The 14,633-nt window shown below is 52.1% G+C and overlaps 9 protein-coding genes across 9 annotated transcripts; 2 read left to right on the forward strand and 7 right to left on the reverse strand.

Moving 5' to 3' along the window:
* Positions 1-913: 913 nt before the first annotated feature.
* N7459_009720 (uncharacterized protein) lies at positions 914-2,024 on the reverse strand (the record flags this gene model as incomplete). Its single annotated transcript, XM_056948888.1, has 5 exons — positions 914-1,104; positions 1,184-1,500; positions 1,597-1,703; positions 1,763-1,921; positions 1,983-2,024. 5 exons carry the CDS (start codon positions 2,022-2,024, stop codon positions 914-916), a joined length of 816 nt encoding a protein of 271 aa, XP_056796113.1.
* A 593-nt stretch (positions 2,025-2,617) lies between these two features.
* Positions 2,618-3,421, forward strand: N7459_009721 (UPF0220 family protein; the record flags this gene model as incomplete). Its single annotated transcript, XM_056948889.1, has 4 exons — positions 2,618-2,716; positions 2,867-3,127; positions 3,194-3,291; positions 3,358-3,421. 4 exons carry the CDS (start codon positions 2,618-2,620, stop codon positions 3,419-3,421), a joined length of 522 nt encoding a protein of 173 aa, XP_056796114.1.
* Positions 3,422-3,930: 509 nt separating this feature from the next.
* N7459_009722 (uncharacterized protein) lies at positions 3,931-5,398 on the reverse strand (the record flags this gene model as incomplete). Its single annotated transcript, XM_056948890.1, has 2 exons — positions 3,931-5,294; positions 5,347-5,398. 2 exons carry the CDS (start codon positions 5,396-5,398, stop codon positions 3,931-3,933), a joined length of 1,416 nt encoding a protein of 471 aa, XP_056796115.1.
* A 465-nt stretch (positions 5,399-5,863) lies between these two features.
* N7459_009723 (Vps55 family protein) lies at positions 5,864-6,465 on the reverse strand (the record flags this gene model as incomplete). The annotated part of the gene is made up of 3 exons (XM_056948891.1): positions 5,864-5,997; positions 6,147-6,360; positions 6,427-6,465. The coding sequence occupies 3 exons, from the start codon at positions 6,463-6,465 to the stop codon at positions 5,864-5,866; spliced, it is 387 nt and encodes a 128-aa protein (XP_056796116.1).
* A 373-nt stretch (positions 6,466-6,838) lies between these two features.
* Positions 6,839-7,771, forward strand: pre5 (proteasome core particle subunit alpha 6; the record flags this gene model as incomplete). Its single annotated transcript, XM_056948892.1, has 3 exons — positions 6,839-6,876; positions 6,935-7,046; positions 7,133-7,771. The coding sequence occupies 3 exons, from the start codon at positions 6,839-6,841 to the stop codon at positions 7,769-7,771; spliced, it is 789 nt and encodes a 262-aa protein (XP_056796117.1).
* A 241-nt stretch (positions 7,772-8,012) lies between these two features.
* N7459_009725 (LOG family protein) lies at positions 8,013-8,871 on the reverse strand (the record flags this gene model as incomplete). The annotated part of the gene is made up of 2 exons (XM_056948893.1): positions 8,013-8,688; positions 8,837-8,871. 2 exons carry the CDS (start codon positions 8,869-8,871, stop codon positions 8,013-8,015), a joined length of 711 nt encoding a protein of 236 aa, XP_056796118.1.
* Positions 8,872-9,426: 555 nt separating this feature from the next.
* med6 (mediator complex subunit MED6) lies at positions 9,427-10,602 on the reverse strand (the record flags this gene model as incomplete). Its single annotated transcript, XM_056948894.1, has 3 exons — positions 9,427-10,002; positions 10,087-10,448; positions 10,512-10,602. The coding sequence occupies 3 exons, from the start codon at positions 10,600-10,602 to the stop codon at positions 9,427-9,429; spliced, it is 1,029 nt and encodes a 342-aa protein (XP_056796119.1).
* A 291-nt stretch (positions 10,603-10,893) lies between these two features.
* Positions 10,894-11,963, reverse strand: N7459_009727 (aromatic alcohol reductase; the record flags this gene model as incomplete). The annotated part of the gene is made up of 2 exons (XM_056948895.1): positions 10,894-11,838; positions 11,895-11,963. 2 exons carry the CDS (start codon positions 11,961-11,963, stop codon positions 10,894-10,896), a joined length of 1,014 nt encoding a protein of 337 aa, XP_056796120.1.
* An 807-nt stretch (positions 11,964-12,770) lies between these two features.
* N7459_009728 (C6 zinc finger domain protein) lies at positions 12,771-14,522 on the reverse strand (the record flags this gene model as incomplete). Its single annotated transcript, XM_056948896.1, has 1 exon — positions 12,771-14,522. The coding sequence occupies one exon, from the start codon at positions 14,520-14,522 to the stop codon at positions 12,771-12,773; it is 1,752 nt and encodes a 583-aa protein (XP_056796121.1).
* Positions 14,523-14,633: the final 111 nt, after the last annotated feature.

Below are 14,633 nucleotides of genomic sequence, written 5' to 3' on the forward strand. Positions count from 1 at the left end.
TAAGAGCCTTGTCATCCATGGATCTCTAGCGACTGCACAGTCTGAAAGCAAAGTATAATCTGAAATACCTCTTCAGTCCCTGAGCGATTTCACCTGGGAAGTAACCATGATAAAGACCTAAGGGCATGGGATTTGATTGGGAAGGTATTCAACTAGGTAATGTACAAGTATTTGAATTCCAGTATGTTATTCTAGAAATTTTGCTCCCATATGTGATTGTTGAGAATAAATAAAATGATCAACCAAGCTTTTCTCGGGCACATTTTGTTTTCAAAATCCAGACTGAAGAACGTCTTTTTTAGAAATACGGAATCTCTGGAATAAAGTGTTTCGACGTTTTCTACGCCAGATTTTACCTTTTAGTCGCAGTGATAAAGACTGAGTTAGGGATGGATCACTTATTTTCATTGGAATTGAGATTGTCTGCAATGCCGCGAGGTTCATTGTAACCAATACAAGGGTTGCTGCCGCGCCTTGCGCGGCGGGGCTTAACAGAGCATCCCCTAATATAATACATCTGTTGCAGCAAATCCCGTTTTGATTAGTATTAAAAAGGGAAGTAAAATTGTAGTATTATAGTAGGAAGTGCTGAATATGAATACCCTTTCTCAATAGCTACTTCTAGCCATATATAATTGTAGCTACATATGTAGCTGTATATATAGATTAATGTGTATATGTATCTTTATAAATATATTAGAGGAATCTAGAATCTAAATAGGCTGCTGATAGGTTATATAGAATAATAACTAATAAGAAAATCGAATGCCACAAATAAGTGGTCCTGGCTTTCGAAGCGGGACTGACCTCCATTTTGAGCCGATCATAGGGACTATTATCTACCTCTAACTAATCAACATGGTTAAATTCCCACAGGTACCCGAGTAACAAACGTTTGGGATTTGGGATACCCCTAGAGCCACTGCTTATTACCATAGTGCGACACAAAGGTCCCACCGTTGCCATTCTCCACGCTAGCCTTCTCAATGACTGAAATCACATCCTTGACCGCAGACTCTGGGGGACTTGGTCCTTTGAAATCAGGTGCATACTCGACAAATGCAGCCAACATCTTCTGCAGGCCTTTCATCTGTTCCTCTGTCACTGCGAGATGTCAGGATGCTGATAAAAGAAGAGGGGAAGGAGAGTAAGATGGGAGATAAACACGTAGTGATCAACATACCATCGTTGTAATGGCCAGTATCTACCATCCCAGGACAGATACTCATAAAAAGAACGCCATCGTCGGAGTACTGCGCACTGAACTTGGCTACTGCCGTATTCAGACCCGCTTTGGCGATGGAATAGGCAGAGGCCACCTGGATCTTGAGCTTGGGAATAACCTCCAAGTCGGCCTGGCCGCTCGAGATGGCAATGATCTTCTTGACCTGACCCTTGAGAATGAGCGGCATGAAGAGATTGAACAAATGGATGTTTCCGACAACATTGACTCTAAAACAGTCCATCAGGCCTTTCTCAAGCACCTCCGGCTTTTGACCCCTGTATGGGACAGAGGTGGCAGATTGTCAACTAAGCATTCCATGCGATTACTTCGGGGGAGCGCAAAAGAAGGAAATAATTGCCAGAGAGACTTACAACACGCCAATTGGATCATAGGCATCAAATTGGGTCACGAGGCCGGCGTTGGCGATGAGGTAGTCAAGTCCTCCACCGGTGATTTTGGCCGTACCAACTGCGGCGTTCTGGCTGTCTATGAGAAGACTGTTCCTGAAGTGTTGCTCAAGGCAGGAATTCAACGCACCTGTAAAGCCGCATAATCGACGAGGTCACCCTGTACAATATGAATGTTGGGCCGTCCCGATAGCTCTGTAGCCACCTTCACTTCAGTCGAGGCTTTGTTGCGCACGATGGCAATCACCGTGTTGTTCGAGTCGCTGGAAAGCTGACGCAGAAACTCCCACTGGGATGGTCGGAAGGGATTAGCCCTCCTCTTCGCTGGTCTTATGTAGAATATGACTCACCCCAATGCCTCGAGAAGCCCCAGTTATAGCATAAGAAGGCATATTTGAAAGAAAACGCAGTATTTTCGACAGTGTATATGGTTTAGAGGTGGAATGATGTTGTAGTGAACTGAGCGGACGAGACAGACTTTATAGATGGCATATCACGCTCAACCGGCATGACTACAAGCCCGTATTGATTTCAAATCATCCCTCGATAATTAACTCATACCCCGAAGGACTCCCTCCATCGCTTCGCATATACTTGACACTTTTGCCGGCTCGACGCTGAGCTGCAGCGTGGTGGAGCGGGTTCTCCCTGCTGATTGGCGGGAAGTTGTCGCTGGCGCCCGGAACTGTTACAATAGCCTGGAAGTCCCAGAAACCTGCTGATAGGTAGAATCTACCAGAAATTGAATATCAAAGTGAAAGAATGACGAGCTCCCGTATCCTGTGAGCTGCCAGTTCACACTCTATGCCTGATTTTGCCTAATCTCTTTCACCCAACTGTTTTGCAGCAACGCAGCAGGTGTATAGTGCAGACTATGTACACGCGGCCCGATGTTTATCCGATGCGGTACCGGCGTCATCATTGGCAATCCGTCACTCAGCCCAGCGCAGCCCTGGTTCATTCCTCACATTCAAGCATCGCCAATATGGATGTCTCCAGCAACCGCCTCTTCCGCTGGTCGAAGCCCGAGTGGCTCAATAACGCCGCCGTCCGTAACGCGGGCGTCTACACCTCCGGCGCGCTGGTGAGTGACTCCTCGAACCCTGACCTACCACCGGATCGAATCGCATCTCTCCTGCACGAGCCATGATCCGCGACTCAGCTACAACTCCAGTCGCAATCGCCTTGCTTTGAATTGGATATGGGTGAGCTAACATAGCACGCTCGATTCCAGTTCGCCGCCGGTTTCTTCTTCCTCGTCGATGTTGCTGCCTTTTCGCACAGCACCCGCAATGCCTCCAACGTGCACATCAAGTTCGTGGACTGGATTCCCGGTATCTGCTCAGCACTCGGTATGCTGGTCATCAACTCGATCGAAAAGTCGCGGCTGCAGGCCGATAGCTTCAGTTACAGCGGCAGCGGGGTTGCCTGGAAGGCGCGCTTTGTGCTCTTCTTGGGATTTGCGCTGTTGGCAGGTGGACTCGCTGGCAGTGTGGTATGTTTTTCTGCATTCCTGCTAATGTGTAGTTCTCGAGACAGGCAAGGCTAATAAACAACACAGACGGTCATGGTTCTCAAGTACCTCGTCAAGGATTATCCCTTTCAGACGCTGTACTTTGGTATTGCTAATGTCGTGGCAAATGGACTGGTCATGCTCAGGTTCGTGTTGGACAGCAATGATCGTCGATTTGAATACGAAAGAGCATGTGGCTAATGTACAAACAGTTCCGTCGTCCTTTGGGTCTCGCAGAACATCGAAGATGACTACACCTACAACCTGGCGCTGTGACCGATGGAATCGATACCTCGGATCCTGACTTGGCCTTTGTATTTTATGCGCATTGATGCGATGGTTTCGTTTGCATGTTTGATATTCGCATCTCCAGCTGTCCACGCTGGGGCTTAGCAAGATGAATTCAATTATGAACATTGATTTTACATTATGTCCACTACTCGAGTCTAAAAAATGACAGGCCGAGAATATTTACAGCAAGGGGCATCTGCAAGTCCGAGACCGCAATACAGCCCGAGGATCCCTCGAGATTGACATGTACTAGATTGTGGTCACTCATACGCAAAGAGTACCTAGGTAAAGTACCTAAGTTGGCATCTTTAAGATGCTGGAATAAAATATCTGATCATCATAACATTGCAGATATGGTTCGAACGGAATCGTCAGAATCCCCATATCGTTCTCAACACACCCAGGATATCCAAATATCATCACCGATAACGCCTAAGCCAAGGCAGATACGTCATTCCGTTCAGTCATAAAATTAAATCTGAGCAGCCTCAACATCAATGGTCTTCACAGAAAATCCGCAGTAACTCATCAATGCAGATCATTGCTTTCCCTTTTTCGAGCACCAGAGGCGCAGACGAGTCCTTCAAGTACTTGCGCAGTGCAAAGGCCGCAGCCTTGTAGGTTGCATGGTACATGTTCTTGAATTCGTCATCGTCGGATGCAACAGCAGGAGTAGGGGTCTCTGCACGAAGACTCGCAGGAGCTGGTGTTGAGCTTCTCGCTTCTGATTCAGGATCAACTGGCCCCCCGGGGGCAGTCTTGCTCGTCGAAGACCGATCATTGGAGCGATGAAAGCCATAGAGCCGCATGCAAGTCAGAATTGTGCGCGTGATGAGATTCTTGTTCTCAGCGACCACTGCTTCGGGATTCTTAGGCGGGGAGTTGGGCGTCAAGGAGGGTTGATCTTCGATAGACGCCGATAAGGTGGATGGGGGCTGAACATTTTGCAATCCACGGCCAGAGCTAGAATCTGAAAATGGATTCGGTGTTGGAGCACGCTTTTGGGGATCCGCATTCAGACCTGGGGTGGCGCGTGCACCGCGTACACTACCGGGTCGGTGCAGGTTTGTTCCAATGGATACAGATCGTGACCTCCGAGCTGTGATACGGTCGAGGCTTGGTAGACTCGGTGGATCATCGTCAGGCTCGCGCTTCACGCGCAGTGATTGAAGATTCTGTGACGAGGACAAGGGCCGCGACGGTGCCATCAGCTGAGAAACGGCTTCACCACCCCTCTGCCGTACACGACGATGATGTTGGGCCGCGAATTCAAAGAGTGTTGCAACTCGTTTTCGTTTAGGGCTAGGTGAACTGATGTTCGGAAGAAATTCAGCCTGACTAGAAGCATGTTCTCTATCAGAGCTTGGTGGCGGAGACGGAAATGCTTGTGCCTGGGTCAACAGTGATGCTGAGAGTGGCGCGGCGTATATTCTCAATTCATATGGCTTTCCCGGGGAAGGATCGGCTTGAAAGTTGGTATCAGATGGCGACGAATGTGGTGGTGTTGGCGGGCGGGCGCACGACGTCGCATTAGATAACACGCCATAGACCAAGAAGTCAGATGTAACGGCGCCACTTCTTTTAGTGGTGGTGTTACTGTCGACGTTGACTAGCAGGCCGACAGGGCATTGTAATGACTGATGGAGGCCCAGCTCATCTTCGCTCAGCCAAACAGCCCCCGTCAGTTTGCGTTGGAGCCATTGCGATGTCCCCTCGTTGGCTGTGTGTACCTCGAGGTTGGGGCCCGCTCGAGCATGGAGTGGAATCAAAGCTGGATTCACGAAGCTACGGAGCCCGAGTTTTGCGTCTTTCGATACATCGCATTGCCAGTGGGAGGCCGGATCCATCAAACGAATCCCTTGTGAATTGGTAAGTCATGATTCTAGGCAAAGAACGCGCCAACAACCTACCCTCCAGCTGGCGGTCTGGATCGAGGGAAATTGATCCTGACCAAACATTCATCTTCAAGATAGCATTGATTCATGCACTCATCTTGGAGGTGTTTAGCGTTGGCGTTCAACCAGTGCGTCTGATCGAGAGCCGCGGATCCGCGAGACGCGTCTAGGCCCGCGCGCGATCACGTGCGTGAATACCCATTGTTACTCGAATGATAATGAGTCGCTTGTAATCTTTTAAATCTACGAGATATGCAGAAGATATCGATCCTTCAGTAAGAGTCTATATGCTCACTGTGCTATAATACACTAAGAGAATCTTAGTCAATGAAAGGCGAGAGCCTTTGAGCATTGGCAGTCAAGGTTAGGACCCCTCCCTAGCCACTTATTGGAAGAAAAGGGTGCATACGTGAAATCAAACTAGTCGCAAAAGAAGAATGTCATCATGCAAGCAATTTGGGTGTCTGCAGGATCCTCGTGGTTCGCCAAAACAACCTGGGAACACCCAACCCCCCGGCCACGTAACCCCGAACTAGAACTCTTCCTGCTCTTGGAAGAACATGGAGAAGCTGATGATGGTACCGTAAATTAACAGACCACCGAAAATCGACATAATCATGGCCGGGATCTCAATCGCTCCGCTGTGCGCCAGGATAACAGGGAGGGCTAGAGGATAAGGTGTCAGCATGATGAGACTAAACGAACGGCAATGGATAGGATGGTATATGGTCAAGAGCAGACCCTCTAATCTGAATTTCAGGCTGTGCAGGCAGGTTTGTCCGGAGTAGGAATGTGTTGAAGAGGGGGCTACTCACCGATACCAGTGAGAACTAAGAAGCCAGTCAAGAAGCGCCCAAAGTCCATCGCCGAGTTACTCGAGCTATCCATAAAGTCGTCCGGATTTGCGCATCGTCCGCAAATCCAATTGGGGAGCGGCGCAACAATGTAGATGGCTACTACTAACAGGGGCCAGTACTTGTGCCATAGCGCGGAGGAGAGGATGACGAGGAGAAAACCGATTGCAAGTACCTAAAAATTGTCGGGAAATCAGTTCCATTGCATGAAGTCACAATGAATGGAGGATGTTCTGCGTACGAATGAGAGCGCGATGATGGTCTTGAGTCCAGCCGCCATGATTGCGGAGGCACCGAAGCTGCCCGGTCGACGAGGTGAGAGTGGTATGGTGAATTATAATAGGGCAACGTTTGGATGCAAGAATCAGTAACTGGCTAGGGATGACGGCCCCATAGAGATCGAGGGGAAGGAGACAGCTTCGGCATCGGGCTAAGAATGAGTGACGTTGGCGCCTGGAAGGTCACTGGGTGTTGCTGCCTCAGGCCACAAGAGCTCATGCTTCACACCGCGTCACCTTACCTGCCTGCTCCAGCTCCCCCATCTCTGCCCCGGGTACCCTTTCTCGGTTTTTGGTCGTCTTCTCCTGTCTTTTGACACTCGAAGCTATTCTCTCTCCTTTAAATCCCGAGCTCAGGCCTCTCCTCTCTCCATCATGTTCAGAAACAACTACGACAACGATGCCGTTACCTTGTAAGATCCCCCAGTCGGCTCCCGCAGCAACAACTAAATGCTAATTCAACAATAATAGCTCGCCGCAGGGCCGGATATTCCAAGTGGAATATGCACAGGAGGCAGTGAAGCAAGGATCGGTTGTGGTGGGATTGGTGAACAAGACACATGCTGTGCTGGTCGGCCTGAAGGTTCGCTCCCAACCTCGAACTCGACGAGGACCAATCTCCAAGGTCTCGCCAAATCAAATGACTAACATGGCCTTCCTTGGATACAGCGCAACGCCGAAGAACTGTCCTCCTACCAGAAGAAGATCATCGAGATCGACTCGCACATGGCCATTGCCATCGCCGGTCTGGCATCAGATGCCCGCGTCCTTTCCAACTTCATGAAGCAACAATCGCTTGGCTCCAAGATGACCTACGGCCGCCCGATCCCGCTGGATCGCATTGTCACGCAGATTGGCGACCGTGCGCAGACCAACACCCAGCAATACGGGAAACGGCCGTACGGTGTCGGCCTGCTGGTGGCTGGTGTGGATGAGGCCGGCCCGCATCTCTTCGAGTTCCAGCCCTCGGGTCTGATCCACGAGATGGTGGCTTGCGCCATTGGTGCCCGCTCGCAGATGGCCCGCACATATTTGGAGCGGAACCTTGATAAGTTCTCCGATTGCAGCCGGGATGAGCTGATCACGCACGGCCTGCGCGCTCTCAAGGAGACACTGTCGCAGGATAAGGAGCTTACGGTGGATAACACTTCGGTCGGTGTCGTTGGGCTGGCCGCTGAGGGAGCCAAGGGCCGGATTGAAAGCTTCAAGCTGTATGAGGGTCAGGAGACGGTGCCTCTTCTGGAGGCCCTGGAGGCATCCGAATCGTCCGGCACAGGCGAGGGCGAATCGATGGAGGTCGACTCATAATTTCTTCTGACTTTTAATGATGCGCATAGACATGAAATCCTTGCCTTGTGCTATATGGCTTTTTCGCACCTCTCACAATCCGTTCATTCCAGTTTATTCGTCTATTAACGATTTATTTAAGTGTATATTTATAACAAGCCCCGCAGAACAGCAATAACCGAAAACGAGCCACGAGCCTCAGCCAGGCCAACCCGCTGTCCGGGATCGCGCTCCATATTCGACTCCCGCGATGTTGTGAGGTTTACTCTTGCCCCCAGTTTAGCTGCATACGGCCACTACTCACCTGATACTCCAGGAGCCGAGGCCAAACATCGGATGTATCGTGAGCCTCAACCAGGATTGACCCATTTTCAGGACTGATAAACCCTTCCTTGACCGCATTGCGCACCCAGGCCAGCAGCCCATCCCAGTATCCGTTGACGTTGAGTAGCACCACTCCGACATGATGGATGCCAAGCTGGTTCCATGTCGTCATCTCCATGACCTCCTCAATCGTTCCAAACCCTCCAGCCAGCGAGACGAAACCGGACCCAGGTCCGCCCTCCAGCACCTTCGTAGCCATCATCCGCTTGCGCGTGTGCATGTCTGCCACAATCGTTGTCATGCCGTACTCTGACTCAGGGATTCCGTCTTCCTCCACTGTCTCCGAGACGACCCGTTCTGCAGCCTTTCCTGCACCGACGGTCCCGTTCGCTTGCTCGCTGCTGCTCTTGGTTGATACTTTGACTAGTGCGCGCGGGATAATACCGTGCACCGCCTTCGGGCCGGAGAGGGAGACGAGGGTGCGTGCGATCTCGCCCATGAGGCCTGAGGTGCCGCCGCCATAAACGAGTTGGATATTATGCTTATGGAATTCCTGGGCGAGGCGGCGAGCAGCCTCGAGATGTACCGGGTCTTTGCCTGGTGTTGCACCGCAACTAGATGCCCCGAATGGGGCTATCGGTTAGCTGGCTATTCCAAAGAATGTGTAATAGGCCATATCGATATAGCCAGGAGTTCTCGTAGGCTAGAGAGTTGTGAGGGTGTTGATGTCGTTCCGATGAGGGGGAGGGGCAAGTGACTCACAAGACGCAAACAACGGGTTGCTTGTTCTGTGTCATGCTGGATACCGCGGAGAGATTGAACGATAATGGGCTATAGAGTTGTATGTTTCAGGGAGAGATGATATATAGACAGACGAAAGAGTGAACTGTTCTTGTGGCGAGGGAGAAGCAGAGCGTCGAAGGGTGAGTGACCGTGGGACGGCAAGTCGGCCGCGATAAGATAATGGGGATGCGCTGCATGAACACGTTGGCGCGTCCATTGGCTACACAGGCTCGTTCATTTTCGTCTAAGCAGCTACTGTAGCTGGTCTCCCTCGGACTCATCACATTGCTTGCAGATCGTTACTCTTGTTCCCGGAGAATTACCCATTCCCTTGGCGAATCCGTAGTCGCGTCCTCCCAAACCACCATATGAGAGCAAAGGGATTTAATAACATCAATGAGTTGACAATGGTCGAATCATTGAATTATTGTAATGCAAATAGCTGCGCCGGATGAGGAAAATACGCCTACTCCGTCGACACAAGGACATAGGCCGCCCAAAAACGCCCAGAATCTTCACATTTTCCGTGCACCAGTAATAGGTATCACAGAGGGTATCATAGATGCAAATCAGCTCGCAACCCGACTCTTCTTCCGCTTGCCCTTGTTCTCGCCCGAGCTGGGCGGCGAACTGCTCTTGTCCGATACTTTCCCAGGAGTATCAACCCGGACCTGCGGCGTCGACACACGTCCGGGGGGCCCAGAAAGCGTACTGGTCGTGGCTGCGCCTGCAGCTGCCTTGGAAATGGTCTTGGCGGATGTACCAGTCACACGATCATTCTCACCGCCAACTCGCGACAGAATGAACGAGCCGGGCTCACCCACCAGCGGAGTCTCGTCCATGTACTCGTCGCCATACCGGGTGAATAGCTGGAACGATTCGGCCAAGCTCCGAGTATCCTGGAAACTAGAGCTGGCGGTCGATATCCCCAGGCCCGCTTTGCTACTCACTTGGGTATCGGCAGTGGAAGGTGGTGCAGCGTCAGGCATGGGGGTGTTTTCTTTGCTCTGCTGGGATGCTTGCTGACCGGGTTCGTTAGTAGCACGGGCCGCGGGCGGCATGTAGGTATGTCCGTAGGACGGGGTGAAGGTAGGCAGTGTCGATGCTGTCTTCATGAGCCGGGAGAGGGATGTGACGGCAGATAACTAGCAGTAGAACGAGCGGTTAGCGAATGGTACCGGGCAAGATGGTATGGTCCTTGGCGAAGACACTCCACACTCAACACGTACAATTCGATTTCCCACCACGCTGGCAACTGACGGTGCCATGTATATACAATCACCGACGACAAAATAGGTCGATATCACGGTCACCTCGTCGTCGAGGCCGCCCCGCTTGCGTCGGTTTTGCTTCCGAATTACCCAGACATTGGACGGCTCGTGCGCGAAGCGAGTGTCGGACTGCGCTGCCGCTTGCAACGGGTCGTATGCGACAATGAACTCCAGGCCTTGCATGGTCTTCAGGCGAGCTTCGAATGCCTCGCGCGTCTCGACGAAGTGGCGGAAGGCTTCGTTGTAATTGGCCTGGATGGCAAGGGAGGCATTATTGGAGGTCGGGTCAAAGAAAGGGGATTCAGCGAAATAGAAGAGGACTGAGAGTCGAAGAGCTAGGGGTCAGTGACGTGGTCAACGATCAATTGCTGGGGGAAACAGACTGTTGTTGGAGTGCAGGTAACCCCCCATCATCTGGACGTGCGGGGGAGACCGCCACAGAATCTCCTCCATTGAGGCATCTTGGCTCGCCATGCCTTGGCGCGAGGAATTGCGGCCCGATCTCACCGAAGGGCGCTGAGCAACTCTCGAGGGGAGGAGAGAAGAGTGGACCGTAGAAGAATCCAAGAGTGGAGATTAGATAGCCGCAAAGACCGGAGCGGAGCGCTTTTGAGGATTATGTTTTGCTTGTTTGCACATGCGATATGGCTCGTTACAAATCGGGACTCGACCAATTAGAATCAAGAAGTCAGTAGTGAATAGTGATTTCCGCGCTCATATCCATACATCAATTAGTTCCCATCCTGTATATGTACATGTTGTTGTTTAGGACGCCATGCGCTCGACACGAAGCTGCAGCTCCTTGACCAAATCGATTCCAACCTTGGTAGCCTCATCCAGGCTCTCCTCCGGCAATCCAAGCTCCTCATTCTGCACCTTGGCCGAGTGATCACTAGAGCCATCTGGGTAGAACCCTCTGGCATACAGCATCTTGCTAAAACCGGCCATGTTACCCACTTTCACTTGCGCCAGACCATCCTCGTATCGCTTCTTGGTATCCTCGCGGGTGATCGTCCAGTCGGCGTCGGTGGTGCCGGTGACACGCTTGACGCTCTCAAACATTTCGTTTTGGCTGATCACAAAGCTCTTAATGTACACGCCCTTGCTGAGGAAGCTCGACAGAGTAAGGCTCTTATCGTTTTCGTCTTCGGGAAGCTCATTGAGGCTCAGGACCTTGGCCACAGCGCGCCCAACCTGCGAGAGCGTCGACGTCGAGTTCTTGGTGTTACCATCGTCATAGATAGTCAGGGAACGCTTGTCAAAGTCGAACCCAAAGCGCGAATCCCCGCCCGCCAAGCTGTAATCGTACCAGAACCCACAGCACACTGTGATCCACTGCATGCCGAGCCGCTCAATCTCGTCCCTGTTGGCCTTGGCGACAGGCCCCAGCATCGTGTCTTGGCCGAGTTTGATGTTGTCAATGTCGCCGGCATAGTTGTTAGGCATGACATAGGGAACACCGGCCTTGGCGGCCGCCTGGACGAGCTTGCTGTGGGTGTCGCGGGGCGCCGTAGGGGCCATGGTTATGATCAAAAATTGCTGGTCCTTGAGGGCGGCAACAATGCTGGCCTCGTCATCGTAGTCGACTGAGGCGACTTGGACGCCCTCGGGGAGTTTGTTACCGCTGCCTTTGCGGGAAAGAGCCGTGACTGTGTGTCTTCCGGTCTCTAGAAGGGTGTTGGCAATATGCGATCCAATAGTACCTCCAGCCTAAGGGTGTTTGTTAGTGTTGCTGTATACGTGGTGTTGTTGAGGGGCTTCCTTACGCCGACAATGGCCACTCTTTCGATGGCGTTCTTGAAACCGGCGGGCTGATCTTTGGCGTACTTGGGCATGATGGCTGGGTTGATTGCTGTATTAACCGCTGCTATTACGGTTGAGCGAGGTGTTCACGGTGTTTGGGCTTGTGCGAGAATGATAAGTGTCTGGCTATCCCTCTCTGGAGCAGGGGATACCCGTCCATTTATACATTTCAGGTTCAGTCTCGAGTGTTGTGGTTTCTCCATCTCAGCGTTGTCATATCGGATCGGACTCGACAAGTCTCGGACATAGGATCTCCACATACAGAGTATGTCCGACTTGATCAGGTCAGAACTTCAAACTTGATTCGCTCGGAGATAGCCAAATTGAAGACGGCGATGGCGGGAGGCTGAGAAGCCCGCGCATCTCCGCCGCAGCAGCCGCACGCAGGGACCCGCTGTCACTTTTTGATGGGCTAGTGCGGCGATAGGTGAACTAACTCCGCAATAGCCGCACATAAAGCCGCACAAGGCATGGCACGGATAATTCACCTACGGAGCAACAGCTTAAGGAGCTCCGAACATGTCTTCAGCCTCTATAATGATAAGGACGAGAGATCCCGACAAGGCGCACAAATTCACATGTACTCGATTGCGCTTCACGGCGGTCTACGCGCCCTCTATTTATGACTCCATAAATACTCCCACGGCGTTCAAGAACATGACACGGGAAAGAAGTCAAATGCAGTTGAATTGCTTTTCAAGGTAAGGTATCTATTATATTATCATAGGTACAAAGCTGAAGTTCACTGAACACCACAGAATATCACACTATAGTTTGATGCTTCGCATATCGAATCACTGTTGACTGGAGTGAATCAATATCCAACGACACCCGCGTCACTATAACTGGACGTCTGGACCGAGCATGGGTAAATATGGCTCGATGAAGAACTGATCCCAGTCCACATCCCAGACCATGTCTGGCACCGCGGTGTTTGCCTCGGGGGTCGGCGGTGCCTGAAAGAATTCATAGCCCGCCTCGACAGCTTCCAGCTGAGCAAGTTCCTTTCGCTTCTTCGCCACATGAAGGCTGAGTAGGTGCCGCGCTATTGACAGCGCCTCACGAGTCAGTCCTGTATCAGCAGCTTTGACAAGGTTCTCCAAGCCTTTGAACGCGATGCCGATGTGGGCGGAGGCCGCCGGCGTGTCAATCGCCAACAGAATACAGGTATACTGGAAGACGCTACCGATGACGTTCCAGAACAGACGACCCTGGCTAGCTTGCTGCTCGGCGGCCTCCACTGCGGCGTTTCCGCTATCAATGATGAGCTTAATGATATCGTCTGGTATGCAGATCTTGAGCTGGTAAAGGCGTCGATAGAAGCAAAACGCAATGTCCGCCCTGGTCACCACCAGAAACGGATGGGTAAATTGGAGTTCATCCAGCACTTTGAGACGCTGGAATAGCTCCTCACTCAGAGTTGGAGACTGCAATTCGAGCTGGAACGGCGAATTGGGCGATGGAATGATCTGGATCAGTTGTACGAACTGATCGGCAACGGACCCTGGTATCGAGATGATAGGCTGGCAAGTCACGGCCCGAAATCCTACAGGCGAACGATCGTACTCATAGGACAGCATGTTATGACCGGCCCACGAGACCCAGAAAATTCTCCGCAACCGGTCCGCGTCATGTCCAAGGACCGCGGCGCCAGCGATAGACGCTATCTTCTTGATGTTCTCTTCCTCGTGCAGCCCTATCGCTTCACAGAGGTGCATTTGCGTGCACGAAGCGATCCAAGCATTGCTGGGCCGGGTCGTTGCCCGTAGGTAAAACACTCGCATGCCCCATGCGACGATGTGGTCGATGCCATGCAAACGCATGGAGGCCGGGTCATCGAGGATGGCTTTGGCGTACTGCACCAGATCAGACTCCCGCGGGTGTCTATTGGGCGATAGGAACGATCCGAGAGCAGCGACGCCAGCGGCCACGGCGGCAAAGGCGACCGCACTGCTGCCTGAACTATGGTAATAATCCCGACATCGCTGGGCGTAGATCCTTGGATCCATCACGTCGCCGATGGGACCCAATGCCGAGAAGTACGCACCCGAGAAGAAGCCGAGGTCTTCCTCCGAGATGAGATTTCCCAGAAAGCAGTGAGTATTGGATGCCTCCTCGGGGCGAATACCAAAGTTGTAAGCGAACGACCGCGTCTTTGGAGGACTGTCGGAACCGAGAGCCACACCCAGGATGTGCGGAAATGCCATGGCCGCCGATGCCCCGGAGTATCTGAACTTCTGCTCATCGAAGATGCCCGGGGACGCGCCGGTCACGACGGAGGGACTCTTCGTTGAGGAGCCGTCGCCCTCACGGCGGTCTCGCTCCATATGAGATCGGCTGCCCGGACTGCAGTCTATGGCGGCCCGACTCGTCAGACGACTTTCACCGTCGAGGCTGACGCGCTTGGCTGGAGGCGGAATAGGCACGCCGCCGCCCATAGTACCAGTGGCGTTGTCGTCGGTGTACCTGCAGTTATATCCGTAGGTGGTACACATGCCACAGGGATACATGGTGTCGCATTTTCGCTTGCGCTGATGGCATGGGATACATGCCTTCATCGCACGCTTGCGCTTGGCATTTGTAGTCGACATGACTGGTACGAGGTGATGAGCTTCAAATCTCACAGCAGAACTGTAGTAGAGTTGATCTGGCCGGCATTTCGGGGGTCCTTTTGGTTGCGATACTCAAGTCAACGGGACCAC

Source organism: Penicillium hispanicum (assembly GCF_028827665.1).
Source record: "Penicillium hispanicum strain IBT 35686 chromosome Unknown utg000008l_segment0_segment0, whole genome shotgun sequence".
Taxonomy (NCBI): domain Eukaryota; kingdom Fungi; phylum Ascomycota; class Eurotiomycetes; order Eurotiales; family Aspergillaceae; genus Penicillium; species Penicillium hispanicum.